Below are 17,054 nucleotides of genomic sequence, written 5' to 3'. Positions count from 1 at the left end.
CTATGGGAGAGTATTGCTAATGTCCCTGGGCACTGGAGCAAACAAGGATCTCAGGACACTGCGCGTGTCTGTTCCTTTTAACCTTTTTAGCTGCTTTGAAGGCTGTCAGGTGGAACAAACAGCCTCGGACGGAGGGACGATGGCCTAGCCCCACCCCTGCTACCCAGTGACCAGGGGCAAAGGGCACATCTGGGATGTGGCTCTTCCCACCTCTTTTCAGCTCAGAGACCTTCGACAAGTCATGTCACCCCTCCGTGTCTCTGTTTTCTCCTCTAAGATGGGCGTTATATGGCTCTGTGGACCCAGCTGACGGTGCACAGAGCCTGGTGTACAGTGGTAAATGGAGCTCATGAGAGTCTGTGGGAAGGTGTGTGTTTCTAGCTATGCTGGGCATTGCTGGCTAGAAATCCCCCTTTTTTGGGCTGAGGCTTGGAGACATTGTAGCATTGGCTGTCCTGGACGCTGTTTCTTTGGTTTTGGTTTTAGTTTTTCAAGACAGGGTTTCTCTGTGTAGCCTTGGCTGTCCTGGACTCGCTTTGTAAACCAGGCTGGCCTCGAACTCACAGAGATCCACCTGCCTCTGCCTCCTGAGTGCTGGGATTACTGGACTCACTTTGTAAACCAGGCTGGCCTCGAATTCACAGCAGTCCACCTACCTCTTCCTCCCTGAGTGCTGGGATTAAAGGTGTGTGCCACCACTCCCTGCTTCCCTCTAATTCTTTTTTCCCCTTCCCTCCTTCCTTTCCTCCCTCTCTTCCTTCCTCTCTCTTTCCCTCATCCTCCTCATCCCCCTCCCTCCCTCCTTGCCTCCTTCCCATCCCCCCTCTCATGACAGGGTCTCACCCTAGCTGGCCCGGAACTTGCTTTGTAGCCCAGACTAACCTTGAACCTGAGCAATCCTCCTGCCTCTGCCTCCAGAGTACTGGGATTACAGCCATGCACCACCACGCAGGGCCATGGATTCACATGTGTAGGTCCCACTCCTATCTACCCACTGTTAGCTTGCTTGTACCGTTTCTTCCCCTTGGTGGAAACAAGCAGCTGAGCGTGAATGACCCAATGTGATTGTTTACAGTGTGAGGGGCTGAGGGAAGCCCTCTGGACTGGAGTTCTGAGGGCAGCGTCTGGGCTCCAAGCAACAGAAAAGCCAAAGTCAACAATAGGAGAATGAACTGGCTCCCGTTCAGAGGTGAGCTTCAGGCATGCTGTGTCTGGGTCTAGACACCATCATCCGACTCACGTGCTTTTTTGTAGGTGATTTCTAGTTCACTGTACAGGCTGTTGTTACCCATTTGATGCTCACGGTGCCTTGGCATCCAGATGGAGAAGGTTTCCAGCATCTGCTAGTCACCCCACCTGCAGCAGCTGAACAGAGGGAGGCTTCTTCCCCTGTAGGGAAGGTGTATGGACTCAGAGTAGCCAGATGCAACAGCAGGTGTCACCGCATCGCCACGTGGTCCTGATGTTGGAAGCTTTATAGAGCAGCAATCACCCCATGTGTTAGGGGTGGGAGGCATGCCTGAGGTAGCCTATGGCTTCCTCTTTCTGCAGAATAGTAAGCACAGCGGAGCAGACTAGGGAGGGAGGCATGGTTGGGGGTACTACCTCCCCCTTGACAGGTCACATTCAAGGCAGTAGGAGCTGAGTAAGTGGCCTGAGATGCGCGTGTCTTTCTGCCAGACGCCCAGTCCAGGCTGAACTTGGGGAACTCTGTTGTCATAGGGATCCCATGTCACAATCCCAGTCCATGTGGAGTGGCCCTGTTATCTAGGACCCTCCCTCCGCTAGGGTGGCATTTCATGAGCGCTCCACCAAGCTTGGCAGTTCCCATCTCACCCTCAGCTTGCTGTGTGAGCCATGAGCTTCCTCTACACTTGGTCCTGAGGGTTTTGCCCACACTAGGTCCTAGGGTGATGGCAGAGAAAGCTTTAAGAACATAGTAAGTGCCCTGTGGAGACTTTCTCTTCATTGTATTAATTGCTGTGTGACCTTGGTGAGCTTACTTCACTTCTCTGTGCCCTGGGAGCAAAGACAGCCTCCACCAATCAGAACTGTGCTGGCTGACTTGCTGTCACTTATCCCAACGGGTGGCTTTCCCTCGCCATCCCTTGTCCTGTTGAATTCCAATTCCTACAGCAACGGCAAGAGCAGTCAGTGTCCCACCACACCACCGTGGGTCAGGGGCTCATGTAGTCCAGGATGGCTCTGAACTGACTATATAGCAAGACCTGGTTTTCCTGCTTCCAGCGCCCAAGTGTTAGGACACAGGCCTGAGAGACCACGCCTGGCTTGATTAGCTGCCACAAGCCTATCTTCCTGCCCCCCCTTCCCCCCCAACACACACACTGCTAAGAGCTTTAAACACCCTAGTTGCTGGGAGCCTGACAGCTGGTCACAGGCTCAACAGGAATGTGGAAAGAGGATGCTATGGGTCCAGGCTGCCAACCACCAGTGGCTTCGTGCTCCCTGCGTGTGCCACCAGCAACTGTGCTTATGTCAGGCCCGCCCAACGTGGCTTCCGCAGGCAGCGCCTCCTCAGCCTGGCCGGCCTCCCTGCAAGGTTGTCTTGTGGGACTAACCAGGTCCTCCCAGGGGGAACACAGCCAGAACAAGGCTGGGGGTGGGGAGGCTGCCTGAGAGCTCTAGGGGGATGGACTGACTGACGCCGGGGATTGTGGGAGAGGTAGAGTGTATCCAGGGTCAACATCCTGCCCAAGTCCCAGGGGATTTCTACAGCCCAGCTGGTCACAGGTGCTGGGTCAGGGACCACTAGGAGCCCAAGACAAGCATGGCAAATGAGATTCGGGAAGAGTGAGTCACCTGGTGTCATCCAGTCCCTATTGCATATGTATTGCGCAGAGCAAATGGAGGATCATTTCCAGTCAGGCAGGGTGCCCCTTTAGGAGTTGACCCTTGGATCCCAAGAGGACTCCCCAAAATAGAAAAACACCCACATAGAAGGCTGGGGTCTGATGTGCTTACTCGCTGTTTGACTCTGGGCAAGCCACTTAAACGCTCTGTGCGCTCTTGTTTTCCCATCTGTAGAATGGGGGAACTTTACTGTTTGTCTTGCAGGTTACTGTAGGATTAAATGAGTTAGTAGAAGTAAAAGTAAGCCTGGCCAGCCTGAGACTTGTTATGTAGATCAGGATAGCCTCTGCCTCCAAGTTCCTACATGAAAGACATGCACCATCACGCTCTGTCTACACAGCGCTCTCGGGGCTAGCCAGGGCAGGGCGCGGAAGCTGTGTTTGATGTGTTCGCCTCAGTTGATGTGCTTAATGATTAATGTGCCATTTCAAAACATTGGCATCTACGTCGAGCCTGGCAGACCGCCCTCACCTCTAATCATCACCTCCAGTGGGAAGAAGACCCACCAATGTGCCGTGTGACTCTGGAAGGTCATGGACCGCCTTCTGTGCCTTTCGGCTTTTGATGTTAAGATGGGACTGCCATGTCTGCCACTTGGGGTGGGTGCTCTGGGTATGGTACGGGAAGAAGCAGGGGCCCGAGGCACACCTCAGGAATGCATGGCTGGTGTGTCACCTTCAATCTGTTCCCCTCTCAGTTTCCAGGCCCACAGGGCAGGATGTGTATCCATAAAGTGGTGCCCTGGGCCTTCCATCTCCCTCGTGGTCTGCCTGTCCCTCCTCACACTGTGACCCTTTGCCTTAGGCTGCAGCCCATGGGTTGTCCCGGTTATCTGGTGTCCTGGTGAGTGAGCCCTGCACCTTCTGATTCCAGCTCTAGGCAGCCCACCCCTCACTTATGAAATAGGGCTGGTGACAATGGTGAGTGAAGGCACAGCCAGGTCCTGCTTTGACTCCTTTGGGGCCACTCCAGACCTCTTTGTCATCAGACACCTGCTGTCGGCTTGGCCACTGTCCCTGACTGAAATTCTGCGCATCCTGCCTCTTAGCTTCTGAACTTCCTGGCTGCTTCCCTGGCCTAGCTACACTTGCCAGGCTTCCCGGTGACCTTCCCTCTGAGGTTACCCATAATAGTCTGTCCTCTTAGACGGGAAAGCGCCTCATGCTGCCTGGAAGTTGTGTCTTCCCAGTGTGAATGAGACAGACAGGCCAGGGGACAGGGCCTGTGACTTTCTCGATCTAGATGCTGAATTTTGCTTTGAGCATTGTGCAGGAGGAAAGGCCATTTCAACCTCAGGTGAGCAGGCAAGTGGGCAGGCTGTGTGTGTGTGTGTGTGTGTGTGTGTGTGTGTGTGTGTGTGTGACACGTGTGTGCGACACGTGTGTGCGAGGTATATTTGAGCATGTGTCACCCAGCTCTTCTCTGTCTATCCATTCTCTCTGCCCAATGCCCTGCATTAGCTGCTACTGCCCCACAACCCTTCACAACTGCCTGTTCCAAGTTCAAGTTGAGCCTTTGCCGCTGGTTAAATGGACAAAATCTTTATAGGGCAGCTCCAAGTCTCTCTTAACTCCACAAGGGAGTTGCAGGGCACAGGAGGGGTGAGATTTCTCACCCAAGGTTATCCAACTTGAGGCGCAGAGACAAGGTTCACCCCTGCAGCCTCGCCCAGTGTTGCCCTTGGGCTGCCAGGCTGCCTCTTCCAACACCCACAGTTGGCCTGGCAGGCCTTCTCGGCCTCCTGGCTGCTGCACTGACTTCTCCAGCCGCAGACTGCCCAAGGGCAGAGAAACTCGTGCCATGTTAGGAGGTGATGCCTGGCTGGGCCTGGGATGAGGGGGTGCTGGCAGGCAGAGCTGAGGGGAAAGTGGAAAGGGGACAAATAGAGTCCTTGGGTGGACTTCAGAGAACTTTCCAGAACAGGGAAGGCAGTGTACAGCTGTGCTAAGGATGAGGTGTCCCAGATGGCTAGTGTTCCCTACGAGGCCTACAGACTCAATATTGTCCCTCGACTTTGTCCTCCTGTGTCTGTTTCCTGCTGAGAAGGGATGTCAGCAGCTAAAGACCCGGAGCTTGCTCTGTCCCTCCAGTGTCTGGCTGTCACCCCCACCACCCACCCAACCCCCGCTGTGGAAGTTCCTTTTGGATCTACCCACAGCCCACTCTTACTAGTGCGTGTCCCTTCCTAAACTCCTTTAAGGCGGCCCTAAATTACTCCCATCTGTGAATGAATAATGCCCTGGCCAGAAGGGACTATCAGAGACATCGGGCTTGGGAGAGAGACAGGTCCCAGGTCTCCGCCTAGGCGCTGCAGCTAAAGCTGGCCTTCAGCAGGGCCTCATGGCACAGTGGCTGCTGTGAGCCCCTGTCCCTGCCACACCTTCCCCAGCCTCATCAGGGAGAGCTGACAGGGACCTGACTCCAGCTGCATCTCTATTCTTCCTGGAAGGTGGCTAGCTGGGGGGTGGGGAGGAGGACATCGAGTCACTAGCCTTCCGAATGATGGGGCTACAGATGTGTGTCACCGTATCTATCCTTTTTCAACTTGGGCACAGCATCCCTCCAGAAACCCCATCTTCCCCAGTGTCTCTTCAACTCTGTCCATTGAATGCTCAGAATCCCCAACAGTACAGGCAGGCAGTTGCGGCCTGAGGGCCACTGTGAGTCTTCTCAATTTTCATCCCATTTTAATTTGTGCATTTTGTGTGCGCGCGCGTGCACCCGTGCATGTGGGGACCGAGAGACTCAGAGCCTCCATTTCTCAGTCTGTGAAGTGGGACCATCAGCGCCATGTTGCTAGTAAGGATGCAGGAGAGGCTAGGTGGGGGATAGGCAGTCAGTCCCTCCAGTAAACATTAGCTCCTACCTCCTCCAGCCTTCGTGGATTCTCAGGTGACTGCCAGCCTGTTGCTGATCAAGTTCTGAGGCTGGTGGCTTTGGGTTCAAACCCCATCCCTACCACTGACCCTGTTTCCTCATCTGCAAATGGAGATGCCGGTATTTGGTTCTCGTGGTGTTGGGCACACAGTAGGTACTTTATTCTGGACTTGTAGACATCTCTCTGGCTTGTGAACGGGGGAAACGTGGGCAATGGCTGCTGTCAGGCCCCCATCAGGGCTGCCTTTCTTTCTGAGCTTTATTGATTATTAATTTTCTAATTTTTGGTTTTCTGAGACAGGGTCTTATGTAGCCCAGGCTGCTTCACTGTGTAGCTGACTTAGCTTCTTTTGCCATTGCTTCAATAAAATATCCTGACAAAAGCAATTTAATAAAGGAAGTGTTGCCCAGTGGTGGGGATGAGGGGCGGCGGCCGGGGCAGCGGCTGTGGTGCACGCCTTTAATCCTAGCACTCTGGAGGCAGAGACAGGCAGATCTCTGGGTTTGAGGCCAGCCAGGGCTACACAGAGAAACACAGTTCCAGGCACACAGCCTGTCGTGTTGGGAAAGTGATGGCACCAGGAGCCTGAAGCAGCCAGCTGCATCGAACCTACAGGCAGGAGACACCGAGAAGAATGCACACCGCTGCTCCATTCTTTTGCCATCTTACCCAGTCCAGAATCCTAGCCTGGGAATGGTGTCCCCAGATCCTTCAAGTTCAGTTTAATCATGATAATCCCCCATGGGTGCATTCAAAAGGCACTGCAGTCTCCTAGGTGACTCTAGAGTCTCTTGACAATTAACAGTAGCCAAAGATGACTTTGAACTCCTGACCTTTCTGCCGACACCCCAAGTACTGGAACGACAATCAAACTTTTTCCTTTTCCTTTTGTTTTGTTTGTTTTGAGACAGAGTTTCTCTGTGTAGCCTTGGCTGTCCTGGACTCACTTTTTAGACCAGGCTGACCTCGAACTTACAGAGATCTGCCTGCCTCTGCCTCCCTGAGTCCTGGGCTTAAAGGTGTGTGCCACCAGGCCTGGCTGACATTGGAACCCTATCATGCCTGTGATGTGGATGGGGATTTCTGCATTCTAGATAGGCACTCCACCGAGTGAGCCACACCCCTGGCCCTTCTTAGCTTTTATCTCACAAAGTGCCTGCCGCATGGTAGGTGCGTTGTCAAGACTGGCTGGTCCGTAATTTCTGTAGAACCTATAAGAGAGTTAGGTATACAGCAGGTGCTCAGCAAGTGTTCTGGGGTGAGGAGTGAATGGCCGAAACTGAATAAACAGCGGCAGGTAGCCCTCCCCACAACGTCTCCTAGGACTGGAGTGGGGGAGGGGAACTTTGTGGGTTTCATTTCATCCTGCCTAATCCCAGGGGATTAAACTCAGGGGTATGGCCAGGGCACAGCCGCTGACCCCAGGCTTTAGAGCCAGCAAGTGTGTGTGACAGCCGCATCTAAAGGCTCTCTGCGCTCCCAACATGGCTCTCTTGTCGCCCACTCTGGACATGGTGGTCACGGCAGTTGGTAGCCTCCTCCTGTTCATGCTGACCCTCGGCCTGCTGTGTTTCTTCACCTGTCGTCTGGCCAGGCCGCTCAGGTAGGAGACCCCAACCCCTGCTAAATGCCCTATCCCAAATGACTGTTCATGTGGGACAGAAAAAGGATGGGCACTACTCTCTCTCCTCTCCCTGGTGGGGAAACTGAGGCCAGGAGAGACTGATCCCCTCTCTGGAGAAGGAGATGAATGAGTCAGCCTGGGTGTGTGTATGTGGTTGCCAGCTAGCTGGACCCCCCAGCTCAGCTCTCTGAACTGTGATGTGAGGGCAGGAGTAACTGTGGCTGGGAGGCCGTGCGAGTTCACAGGTGGGCATGGCAGAGTACCTGGTAATGGGGCGTCTTCAGCCCCCCCTGTCTTTCAGACTGTCCTGGCTCTATTGACACCAGAGAGACTGGCGTTCTGTCAGACTCGATCCACTGCCTCAGAATGCCCTTGTCAGGGTCCGGGCCCAGCCTCTCAGCCTCTCCTCCATTCTGCCAAGTAGCTCCTCACTCACTCAGAGCCAGAGCGGCCAGAAAACCATTGCGTTCTTGTCCTAAATAATCAGATCACGTAGCTGGAAGCCTGGCAAAGGAGCTAGGCTAGGCTGTGGGAGGGGACTATGGGCCAGTATCCTCTCCAACTAATGGGTGGTAGGAAGCCAGGGCTCCCCCAGACTGGGCCCAGCAGATTGCCTCACCCTGAACTGCCTAAAGCCTCTGGGGTGAGAAAAGGGAGGAGTCTGAGCGGAGGCAGGAGGCTGAAGGATTTCCCGGGTCCCCACTACCACCACCACCACCTCCTAGTGCCACACAGATCTGTTTCCCAGCCAGGTAATAAGCCCGTGTTAGGGAACTCACCGTGTTTCTCCCTAATGGTGTCGGTAAGGTTTTGGCATAAGGCTTTCATCATTTTACCAAGTGAAAGAAATTCTTTGGGGGGCCACTTAGAGTGCATTTTAGGGACCAGAGCAGTTGCCTAGCCCCATGTGAGGCCTTGGGGTTCTATGTAGAAGCAAGGAAGAAAGGAAGGAGGGAGGGAAAGAGTGAAGGAGGACAGGAAGAAAAAAATGAAGGAAGGAAGGAGAGAGGGAGGGAAGAAAAAAGGAAGGAGAAAAGAAAGAAAACCCCCAGTTCTCCTCAGCCTGCGGGATGTCATCACGACGCTTCTGCGTCCCATTCCCTCTCCTAGATGATCTCATCAAGGTTGTAAGAGTCGCTAACACCCCTTTGATCCCCAAATTTATGCCTCTAGCCAAGGCCTGCCAGTCTCACATCTGACTGTCTGTTCATCCCAATGACACTTCAAACCCACCATGTCAAATCCAAATCCCTGACTTGTCCCCACAAAATCTACTCCACCTCACACTTGCAAATGCCACCTTGGTGTTGAAAGATGAATTCCCTAAGGTGACTTGAAAGGTGAAAACCCTAAGATCAGAAACAGAGAAGAAACCTTTAATTTTCTTCCTTCTGTTCCACCTCACACTACAACTACCGACCAGTGTGATAAAGCAAAGGTGGGGGGGAGGCAGTGGAAGAAGTCACATGACTAGAAAGGGAAAAGTAAAACTTTTTTACTTTAAAAAATACATTTCTCCCTCTCTCCCTCTCTCTCTCTCTCTCTCTCTCTCTCTCTCTCTCTCTCTCTCTCTCTCTCTGTCTCTCTCTCTGTGTGTCTGTCTATCTGTATGTGTGTGTATCTGTCTGTGTGTGTGTGTCTGTCTGTCTGTATGTGTGTGTGTGTGTCTGTCTGTCTCTGTGTGTGTGTGTCAGAGGAACCTTTCAGGTATCAGTTCTCTCCTTCCATCCTATGGTTCCCCTGGATCAAACTCAGGTTGTCAGGCTTGGTGGCAAGTACCCTTACCCACAGAACCAGCTTGCTAGCCTTTAAGCTCTTGGTAAATTACATGCCTGTCTACATAGAAAATGCCAAGGAATCCCCACACGTACACACAAAATTCTTAAAATGTGAGTTCAGCATATAAGGTCAAAACATTAAAAACAAACAAACAAACAAACAAACAAACCCCCCAGGTATTTTATAATAGCATTAAAGAAACAGAGGCACGTACAGTAACTCCCCTGCCATGAGAGGTGTTCGTGTCACAAAACCTAAATTCTATCTGCGGAGCAGTCAAAGCACTGGAAGAACGGAGAGAGGCCCTGAGTTCCTGATGGGGACTGCACTGTGAGGATGGCTACTCTCCCCACACTGATCAATGGCTGGCTGGCTGTTTTTATTTCCTTCCTCCTTTCTTTCTTTCTTTTTCCTTTTTGTTTTTTCAAGACAGGGTTTCTCTATGTAGCCCTGGCTGTCCTGGAACTTATTCTGTAGACCAGGCTGGCCTCAAACTCAGAGATCCGCCTGCCTCTGCCTTCCAAGTGCCGGGATTAAAGGCGTGTGCCACAACTGCCCTGTTAGTTTTCTTGATAAATATTGAGCTCTTATTTTATGTGTAAGAGTGCTTTGTCTGATGTATGTCTGTGCGTCACACGTGTGTCTGGTTCCCTCAGAGCCCAGAAGAGGGCATCAACGCCCCTGGAGCTAGAGTCACAGATGGCTGTGTGCTGCCATGTGGGTGCTGGGAATGGAACCTCAGGTCCTCTGCAACAGCAGCCAGTGCTCCTGGCCGGTGAGCCATATCTCCAGACCCTATACTAACTTAAACCTATTTATATTGACTTTGTGTGCAGGACAGCGTGTCGTACGCATGTGCCACAGTGCCTATGTGAGGTCGGAGGACAGCTTGCAGGAGTCCCTCTCCCAGCATGTGGGTTCCAGGTCTCTAACTCAGGTCATCAGGTGTGGCTGCAAGTGTCTCCATCTGCTCAGCCACCTCACCAGCTGAATCAATTGGTTTCATACAGTGCTGGCCACGTGGTGCTAGGGGACAGATCAGGGACAACCGGGCTTAGCGGTGCGGACTGCCTGATTACAAAGAGGCCATGCAAGCTTGGGTGGTGAGGCCGGTCTCTACAATCATGGCAGCCTAAGAGGACTCTATTCTTTACACTTGAGGAAATAGAGGGGTTGGGCTTACCACAGTAATCTTGCCGCTATTTCTGGAATCCCAGAAGCCCCGTGGGCAAGGTTCAGCTCTGCCATCTGCTTGTTCACGAGCACAGGCTAATCATGTCTCCTTTCAAAGCTGTGCCCTTCTCCTCTGTCACAGGAGACAATGACCTTAGAGATGGTGACACACATGCACTGAAGTTCCATACCGTAAAGTAAGAGATGGTTTGATTTTCAAGCCCAGCCCTCAGGCAGACCTAATACCTTATCAGTACTAGGTGCCTGTGCCTCAGAAGTTCCCAAGGGTCCCCTTCAGGCTCCCCTCCCACACAGTTGTGCCGTCTTATTCCACTGTCTCTGTACCTAGTACCAAAAACAGAGGAATGGGGGAGGGGGCCGCCTAAGGGGTGCTGCAGCCTGCATGGTTGTGCCATTGGTGTCAATGTGTGCCCATGGTTCTGGTTTTCCTGCTTTGGCCTCACATTGGGAGAGGCACGTGAGGCGCTGCTAATCATGAGTTCTCAACAGCGCATGCTGGAGTGGACACAGGTAACAAGCCTGGCATGGAGTAAAAAGGAGCCCCCATGGCAGCCATGTGGTGCTCAGCTGTGGTGGGTGATGCCTGGAGCCCAAAGTTGCACCCAGTGACATTCCCAGCAAATGGCCATCTCAGTCCCTCCTAAGTGAGGTGAAACTTTAGACCATTGGTTCTCAACCTGTGGGTCTCAACCTCTTTGGGGATCGATCACATATCAGAAATCCTGCAGATCAGATGTTTACATTAAGAGTCATAACAGTAGCAAAATTAAAGTTATGAAATAGCAACAAAAAGAATTTTATGGTTGGGGTTCATCACAAAATGAGGAAATGTATTAAAGGGTCGCAAACTCAGGGAGGTTGAGAACCAGTGGAGTAGAGAGTGCCAGTGTAGTGTTACCCGATGGACCAGAAAAGAGGGGGAGGGTTGTTTGTTTTGGGTTTTTTGGTTTTTTTCCCCAAGACTGGATTTTTCTGTATGACAGAGCCCTGGCTGTCCTGAACTCACTTTGTAAACCAGGCTGGCCTTGAACTCACAGAGATCTGCCTGCCTCTGCTAAGAGCCAAGATCAAAGGTGTGCTGCGCTACCACACCCAGCCTAGGGAAGAGTTATTTTGAAAACAGCATGCCAAGTAGATGAGGTGATAGGAAGTTGGAGACAAGAGGTTGTTTAGCTATCACCTGAAATTGACCTCGGGGTTAAATGCAGTTAGGCACTAGATGGAGGGTGTTTCCTCTCCCCTCTCCCCTCCTCTCCCCTCCCGTCCTACAGCAGAGCCTTACCTTTAAGTTCCTTATTCGGGTGGTAGATTGGTAGCTTATCTGTCCTTTCTCACTGTAGAATTTCTGCCATTTCTGTTTCCCACAACAAATGGGGTAATCGCATCCTGGCTTGTGCTGACATGGTAACATGTCTAACAAAACTCTTGAGAGTTAAAAAAAAAAAAAAAAAAAAAAAAAAAATCACACCTCTCCCCATAATATCCAGATCCAGACAGTTGGACATCCTGGAGCTAGCAGCCAGTGAAGCTGTCTCGTGGGATCGCAACAACATGACCACAGTTAAAAAACATGCTCAGGTCACTCATGCACACTCCATTTTAGGCAACTTGGAAAATAATTTTTAAGAGGAAATAATCATACCTAGTCTTGCCACCCAGAGCAAACCACCAATTAATGTTTGCTGTGTTTCCTTCAGTCCTTAAAAATAAAAATAAAAAATTCGTCCTTTAAAAAAAAAATGTTTTCTTTTAAAATTTTAGGGAGGGCTCAGCTGTAGGAGGCTTGCCTGAAACCCTGGGTTTCATCCTTGGGGGGTGGGGTGGGCTTGTGGGGCAGATGCAGGGTATGCCTCGAATTTACTATTGTTGTTGTTGTTTCTATCCCTAATCAAGGGCCAGTTCTTTCCTTCCACCTTGTAGGTTATGTTCTTGATGTCATCAGGCTTGAGGCAAGTGCCTTTACCCTCTGAGCCACCTCCATAGTTCCAGGGGACAACTTTTGTTACCGTTTGTTCCGGGCATCAAACTCATGACCTGAGGCTTGTTTGGCAAATGCTTTTACTTGCTAAGCTGTCTCCCCAGCTCCAAGGCAGACTATCTCAATAACTATGCCAGCGCAGAAGGTGTACACATGGGCCGAGGAGCCTGTGGGGAGATGCTCAGTGCATTAGTCATTAGGGAAACAAATGCAAACTCAGACCGGAGAATCTGAGTTCTAACTCAGCAACTAGCCCCAGCAACTTGGCTGGGGCTCTGAGTTTTGTCCCAGCACTGACAAAAAAGGGAGGGGGGGAGTAATATGGGAAAAATGCAGATTTTTAAAAATCAAAGCAAGTCAGCTGCTGAGGCACACCCCTGTAACCCCAGCACTTGGAGGACATAGACAGGAGGATCAGGAGTTCGAGGTCATCCTCAGCCAGTCTGGGCTACACAGATGCTTTTTTTTGCTTATATATTGATTACCAAAAACCAAGGACTTGGTAAGTTCTCCAATAGAATGGAGCAAATGTCGGTGTATAAATATCCTTGTGAAGAAACTCGGGCTGTTTTATCCTTGCCGTGTAAGGCACATGGGGAGGCAGAAGGCTGTGGGCTTTTACTTCCTGAGGTGTGGCCCAGGAGCCAGCTGTAGCCAGAGCATCGCCTGAGAGCTTGCAGATTGACAGGCAGAGACTCTGGCCTGGGCCGTCCGGGAGACCCCAGCTCCGACCCCTGTGGGAAGTGCAGCGTGAGAAACCTGCCATCAGGGCAGGTTGGGCACCCAGGAGGTGGGGGTGATTTCTTTTAGCATTGCAGACTCATTTATACTTACACAACTGTCCGTGTGGTTTTGTTCTCAGAGTGGTGGCCCAACGATGGCTTTTTGGTATTCAACAAGCTCTTGCTGAGTGATTCAATGAACAAAGGCAGGAATGAAGAAACCGTTCTGGGGCTGCACCCGCATACCTTTTCCCTTCTTTTCTAATTTCTAGGATCGGCACGTCAATTAACGGCTGACACTGCCAGCCCACCTCTTCCCACCCACCCATCTGGGCTCCAGAGAGGAACAGATTTCGTGGTACGCCATGATCTCACCATTCTTAGTACTGGCCATCGGCACATGCCTTACCAACTCTTTTGTGCCAGGTAAGAGGACTTCCAGACTCAGGTGGAAGGAAGGGGTAGGCAGGGTTGGATGAGAGTGTGGTCTGGGGTCCAGGTCATGGACTCATCCAAAGTATTTAAGAGCTGGGAGCCAAATGCTTAAAGCAAGACCCCTTAGCTTGCTTCCAAACTCGTCTTCAGTCGGAAAAGATAAGTGCGTGCCAGTGTGCGTGCGTGCGTGCGTGCGTGCGTGCCTGCAGGTGCCTGTGGAGGCTATAGAGTATACCAGATCTCCTGGAGCTGGAGTTAAAAAGGGTCCTGGGAGCCCAGCTCTGGTCTTCGACAAGAGCAGTGCACACTCCTAACTACTTATCCAGGTTTTTCTGGGAATTCCTTTGTTTTGCCCATGGAAGCGTTTCTATGATGTGTTATTGTGTTTAACCCTTTCCATGTCTCAGGTGATCCACTATTCTAGATGAGTTCTTGTATTAGTGTTTTATGGTCTAAATTCAGATCTCTGGCTCAAATGCACACTGTCTCTCCCCGCCCCCCTCTTCCGTCTCTTGCTCCAAAACCACATTGGTCACATCAGCTTCCACTGGATCTGTGTCTGCCCTGGCACCCCCGGAGTTCTTCTGCAGTTACCCCTGTTTATCCTTCTGCCTTGACTTCTCTTTCGAGTGCTTCTGGGAATGTTCACTCTTCTCTTCCTTGTTGACATTAGGGGCTGCTTTAAGTTATTTATCTTTTGTTTTGTTTTGTTTTTGTTTTTCAAGACAAGGTTTCTCTGTGTAACAAGCCCTGGCTCTCCTGGACTCCCTTTGTAAACCAGGCTGGCCTTGAACTCACAGAGATCTGCCTGCCTCTGTCTCCCAAGTACTGGGATTACAGGCATGCATCACCATGCTGGGCCTTAGTTGTTTCTCTTTTGTGGCATGTCCTTTCTCTCCTGCATGCATGGCTGTGTGCCACGTGCATGCAGTGACCATGGTGGTCTGAAAAGAGAAGGCATTGGATCCCCTGGGGCTGGAGATCCAGACAGGTGTGAGCCACTTAGGTGAGTGGCTCCTCCGAGAACTGAGGTCCTCCAGAAGAGCAGCCAGTGCTGCTAACCCCTGAGTCACTTCTCCACCAGCTAGCTCTCTACCTTATTTCTGAGGTGAGGTCTCTCACTGACTCTGGAGGTCACATTTTAAAACTACACTGACTGGTCAGCGAGGCCCATGATCCACCTGTCTTGATTCCCCAACACTGGGCTACAGGGGCCATATCGAGGACTTGAACTCAGGTCTTCTTGCTTGCACAGCAAACACTTTAGCCCTGAGCCATCTCCTCAGCTCATCTTTCCTGCAGCTGGAGTCAGCGAGGGGAGCCCTCCTTAGCCCCATCCATCATATGGCTGAAAGCCCTGCCTTTCCCTCCGTGAGCCTCAGTTTCCCCACCTGTCCGATGAAGGTAATGCACCTCCTCTTTGGAGCCATTGAGGGGTTGCAGGGACTGACTCAGTATCTGACAGAAGTAGGGGGCACCGAGAATGTTGCTTCCCCCTCTCTTAGGGATTCTCTCATTTTAGCCGAGGAGATATGGGGGCACAGAGTGTTTGCTCCAACGGTAGTGGGGTTCCCAAGCCAACATCTTCTCTGGGGTCCAGTGAGGCCCATCCATGGGAGTTCAGGTTCACCTGGACAGGGTCCCTGATTCTCAGCACTCACCATCAACCTGGATGTGAGAGATGAGCTAGCGACAGAAAAGGAAGAGAGAAACAAAACCAAGCGACCAGAGGACCGGATGGGGCAGGGGGGTGGCTCAGTGCTTAAGAGTACCAGCTGTTCTTCCAGAGGACCCAAGCTTGGCTCCCAGCAGCTACATGGGACCTACACAACAGCTCATAATCTCAGGGGATCCAACAGCCCCTTCTGGCCTCTGTGGGCATTAGACACACACATGGTGCCCAGACACACGTCCATACAAAAAACAAAAACAAAACACAAACAAAAAAATGTATACTTTTTAAAAAGGCAACACATTTTAAAAAATCTACAAATATTCAACATCTCAATTTTTATTTCTCTTTCTAGACATTTAAAATAAAGTTTAACTACAGTGTGTGTGTGTGTATGTGTGTGTGTGTATGCACATGCGCATGCATACGCATGCGTGCATTTGTGTGTTCTCATGGGGAGATCAGCGAACAGCCTGTATGAGTCAGTTCTCTCCTTCTTCTTAATGGGTCCCAGACATCAAACTCTGATCAGCTGGCTTGTCAGCAAGAGCCTCTGCCCACTGAGCCATCTCACCTGCCCCGTGCCAGCCATTCTCTAAGGAGAGCGATGTGTTGTTACACTGTCTGCTTTTTACAATTAATTATAACTCACAGTAAAGAACACAATCTTAGATGTCTTCAATGATGGGTTTTCATACACACACACACACACACATACATATTTGTGTTTGTGAAGCTACCACCTAGATTGGGGTGGGGGTGGGGGGAGCATTCCCAGGCACCACTCAGTGTGTTCTGGACCCCATAGGAGTGGCCTCATGCAGTAAGTACTAATTAGCACCTTAGGACATGACATCACATCCTAAGCATGGGTCCCTGCCCGTTGTCCCCAGAAACAATGGTCTCTAGGTATTCAGTCATTCAAACCGTTATTGCTTAATACTCACTCCTCCACCTCTAGTAAGGAGGTGGGTTTGATACTGACTCAGGCCTTCTTAGAAACAGGCCCCAGAATCTTCATCAGATTCCCAATCAAACAAAGACCAGTTAAGAATGGTGGCAGAGCTGGTATTGAGAAAGATCATGACATGGGACAGACTGGCGTCAGTCAGGCCCCGTGTCTGTCTGACTGCTGGGGGGTAATGGGCATGTGGTCAGATTGGGATGAAGTTCTTCAACCCCCAAGTGGCGCTCAAGTGACTGCAGAGGCTCTGTGACCCAGGGTGTTCTGCTGTGTGCGTGGTGGTGGTGGTGATGGGGGCAGGGTAGAAGACTGGCATCAGCCAGGTTTGCAGAACCAGTGATTTAAGCCACTGACCTGAGGGCTGGGGACATGGGGTAAGCATCTGGGTTTGTGAGCAAGCTAGTTGCAGAGGCATATTCTTGTAATCTCGGGGCTGTGGGAGTTGAGAGAATTCCTGGGGTTTGCTGGCTAGCACAGCGAAATCAAGTGAGCTCCAGGTCCCAGTGACTCTGTCTAAAAATATACTAAGCGTATCTGTCAAAATCTTACTACCTCCATCACCAGCTTTGTTTTCCATTCACTCAGGCCAGAAATGAGAGCAAAGCACTCATCCGATAGCCAGGCCTGGACAGCAAGGCCCAGACCTCCAGCTTCCCCTGGTGGGGAGGGGCACTCTCCTGCGAGGTCTGAAACTGGGGGGTCCCAGCAGACACTTCTAGAAGAAGAGGGCTGGAGGCCTGGAGGTGGGCCCAAGGCTTCAGATGGAGTATGGTCACCCCCCCCCCCCACACACACACCTCTAAGTTGTCTGTTGTGGCCACTGCTTGGTGATTTGAATATCCCCAGCTCTTCCTCGGCTCCTCATTTTTGCGCTCTTCCCTTCCTGCTGGGAGGAAGTGATGACCCTTCCTTGAGGTGGCTGAGAAGCCACAGAAGA

General features: G+C 51.4%; 1 protein-coding gene across 3 annotated transcripts in view; it reads left to right on the top strand.

Moving 5' to 3' along the window:
• Alpl (alkaline phosphatase, biomineralization associated) overlaps positions 1 to 17,054 on the top strand; it is a 53,099-nt gene that overhangs the window by 21,354 nt on the left and 14,691 nt on the right. For 2 of the 3 annotated variants that reach the window (XM_051171484.1, XM_051171483.1), the window contains exon 2: positions 13,319 to 13,472. In XM_051171484.1, coding sequence (XP_051027441.1) covers positions 13,412 to 13,472 — 61 coding nt within the window. In that variant the 5' untranslated portion in view covers positions 13,319 to 13,411. Of the gene's footprint in view, positions 1 to 4,144; positions 4,168 to 13,318; positions 13,473 to 17,054 lie in introns of those variants that run through there. The other variant, XM_051171485.1, reaches the window with a different exon arrangement.

This window comes from Acomys russatus, chromosome 29, assembly GCF_903995435.1.
Source record: "Acomys russatus chromosome 29, mAcoRus1.1, whole genome shotgun sequence".
Taxonomy (NCBI): Eukaryota; Metazoa; Chordata; class Mammalia; order Rodentia; family Muridae; genus Acomys; species Acomys russatus.
Note: the sequence above shows the minus strand (reverse complement) of the source record. Positions and strands in the feature narration are given on the sequence as shown.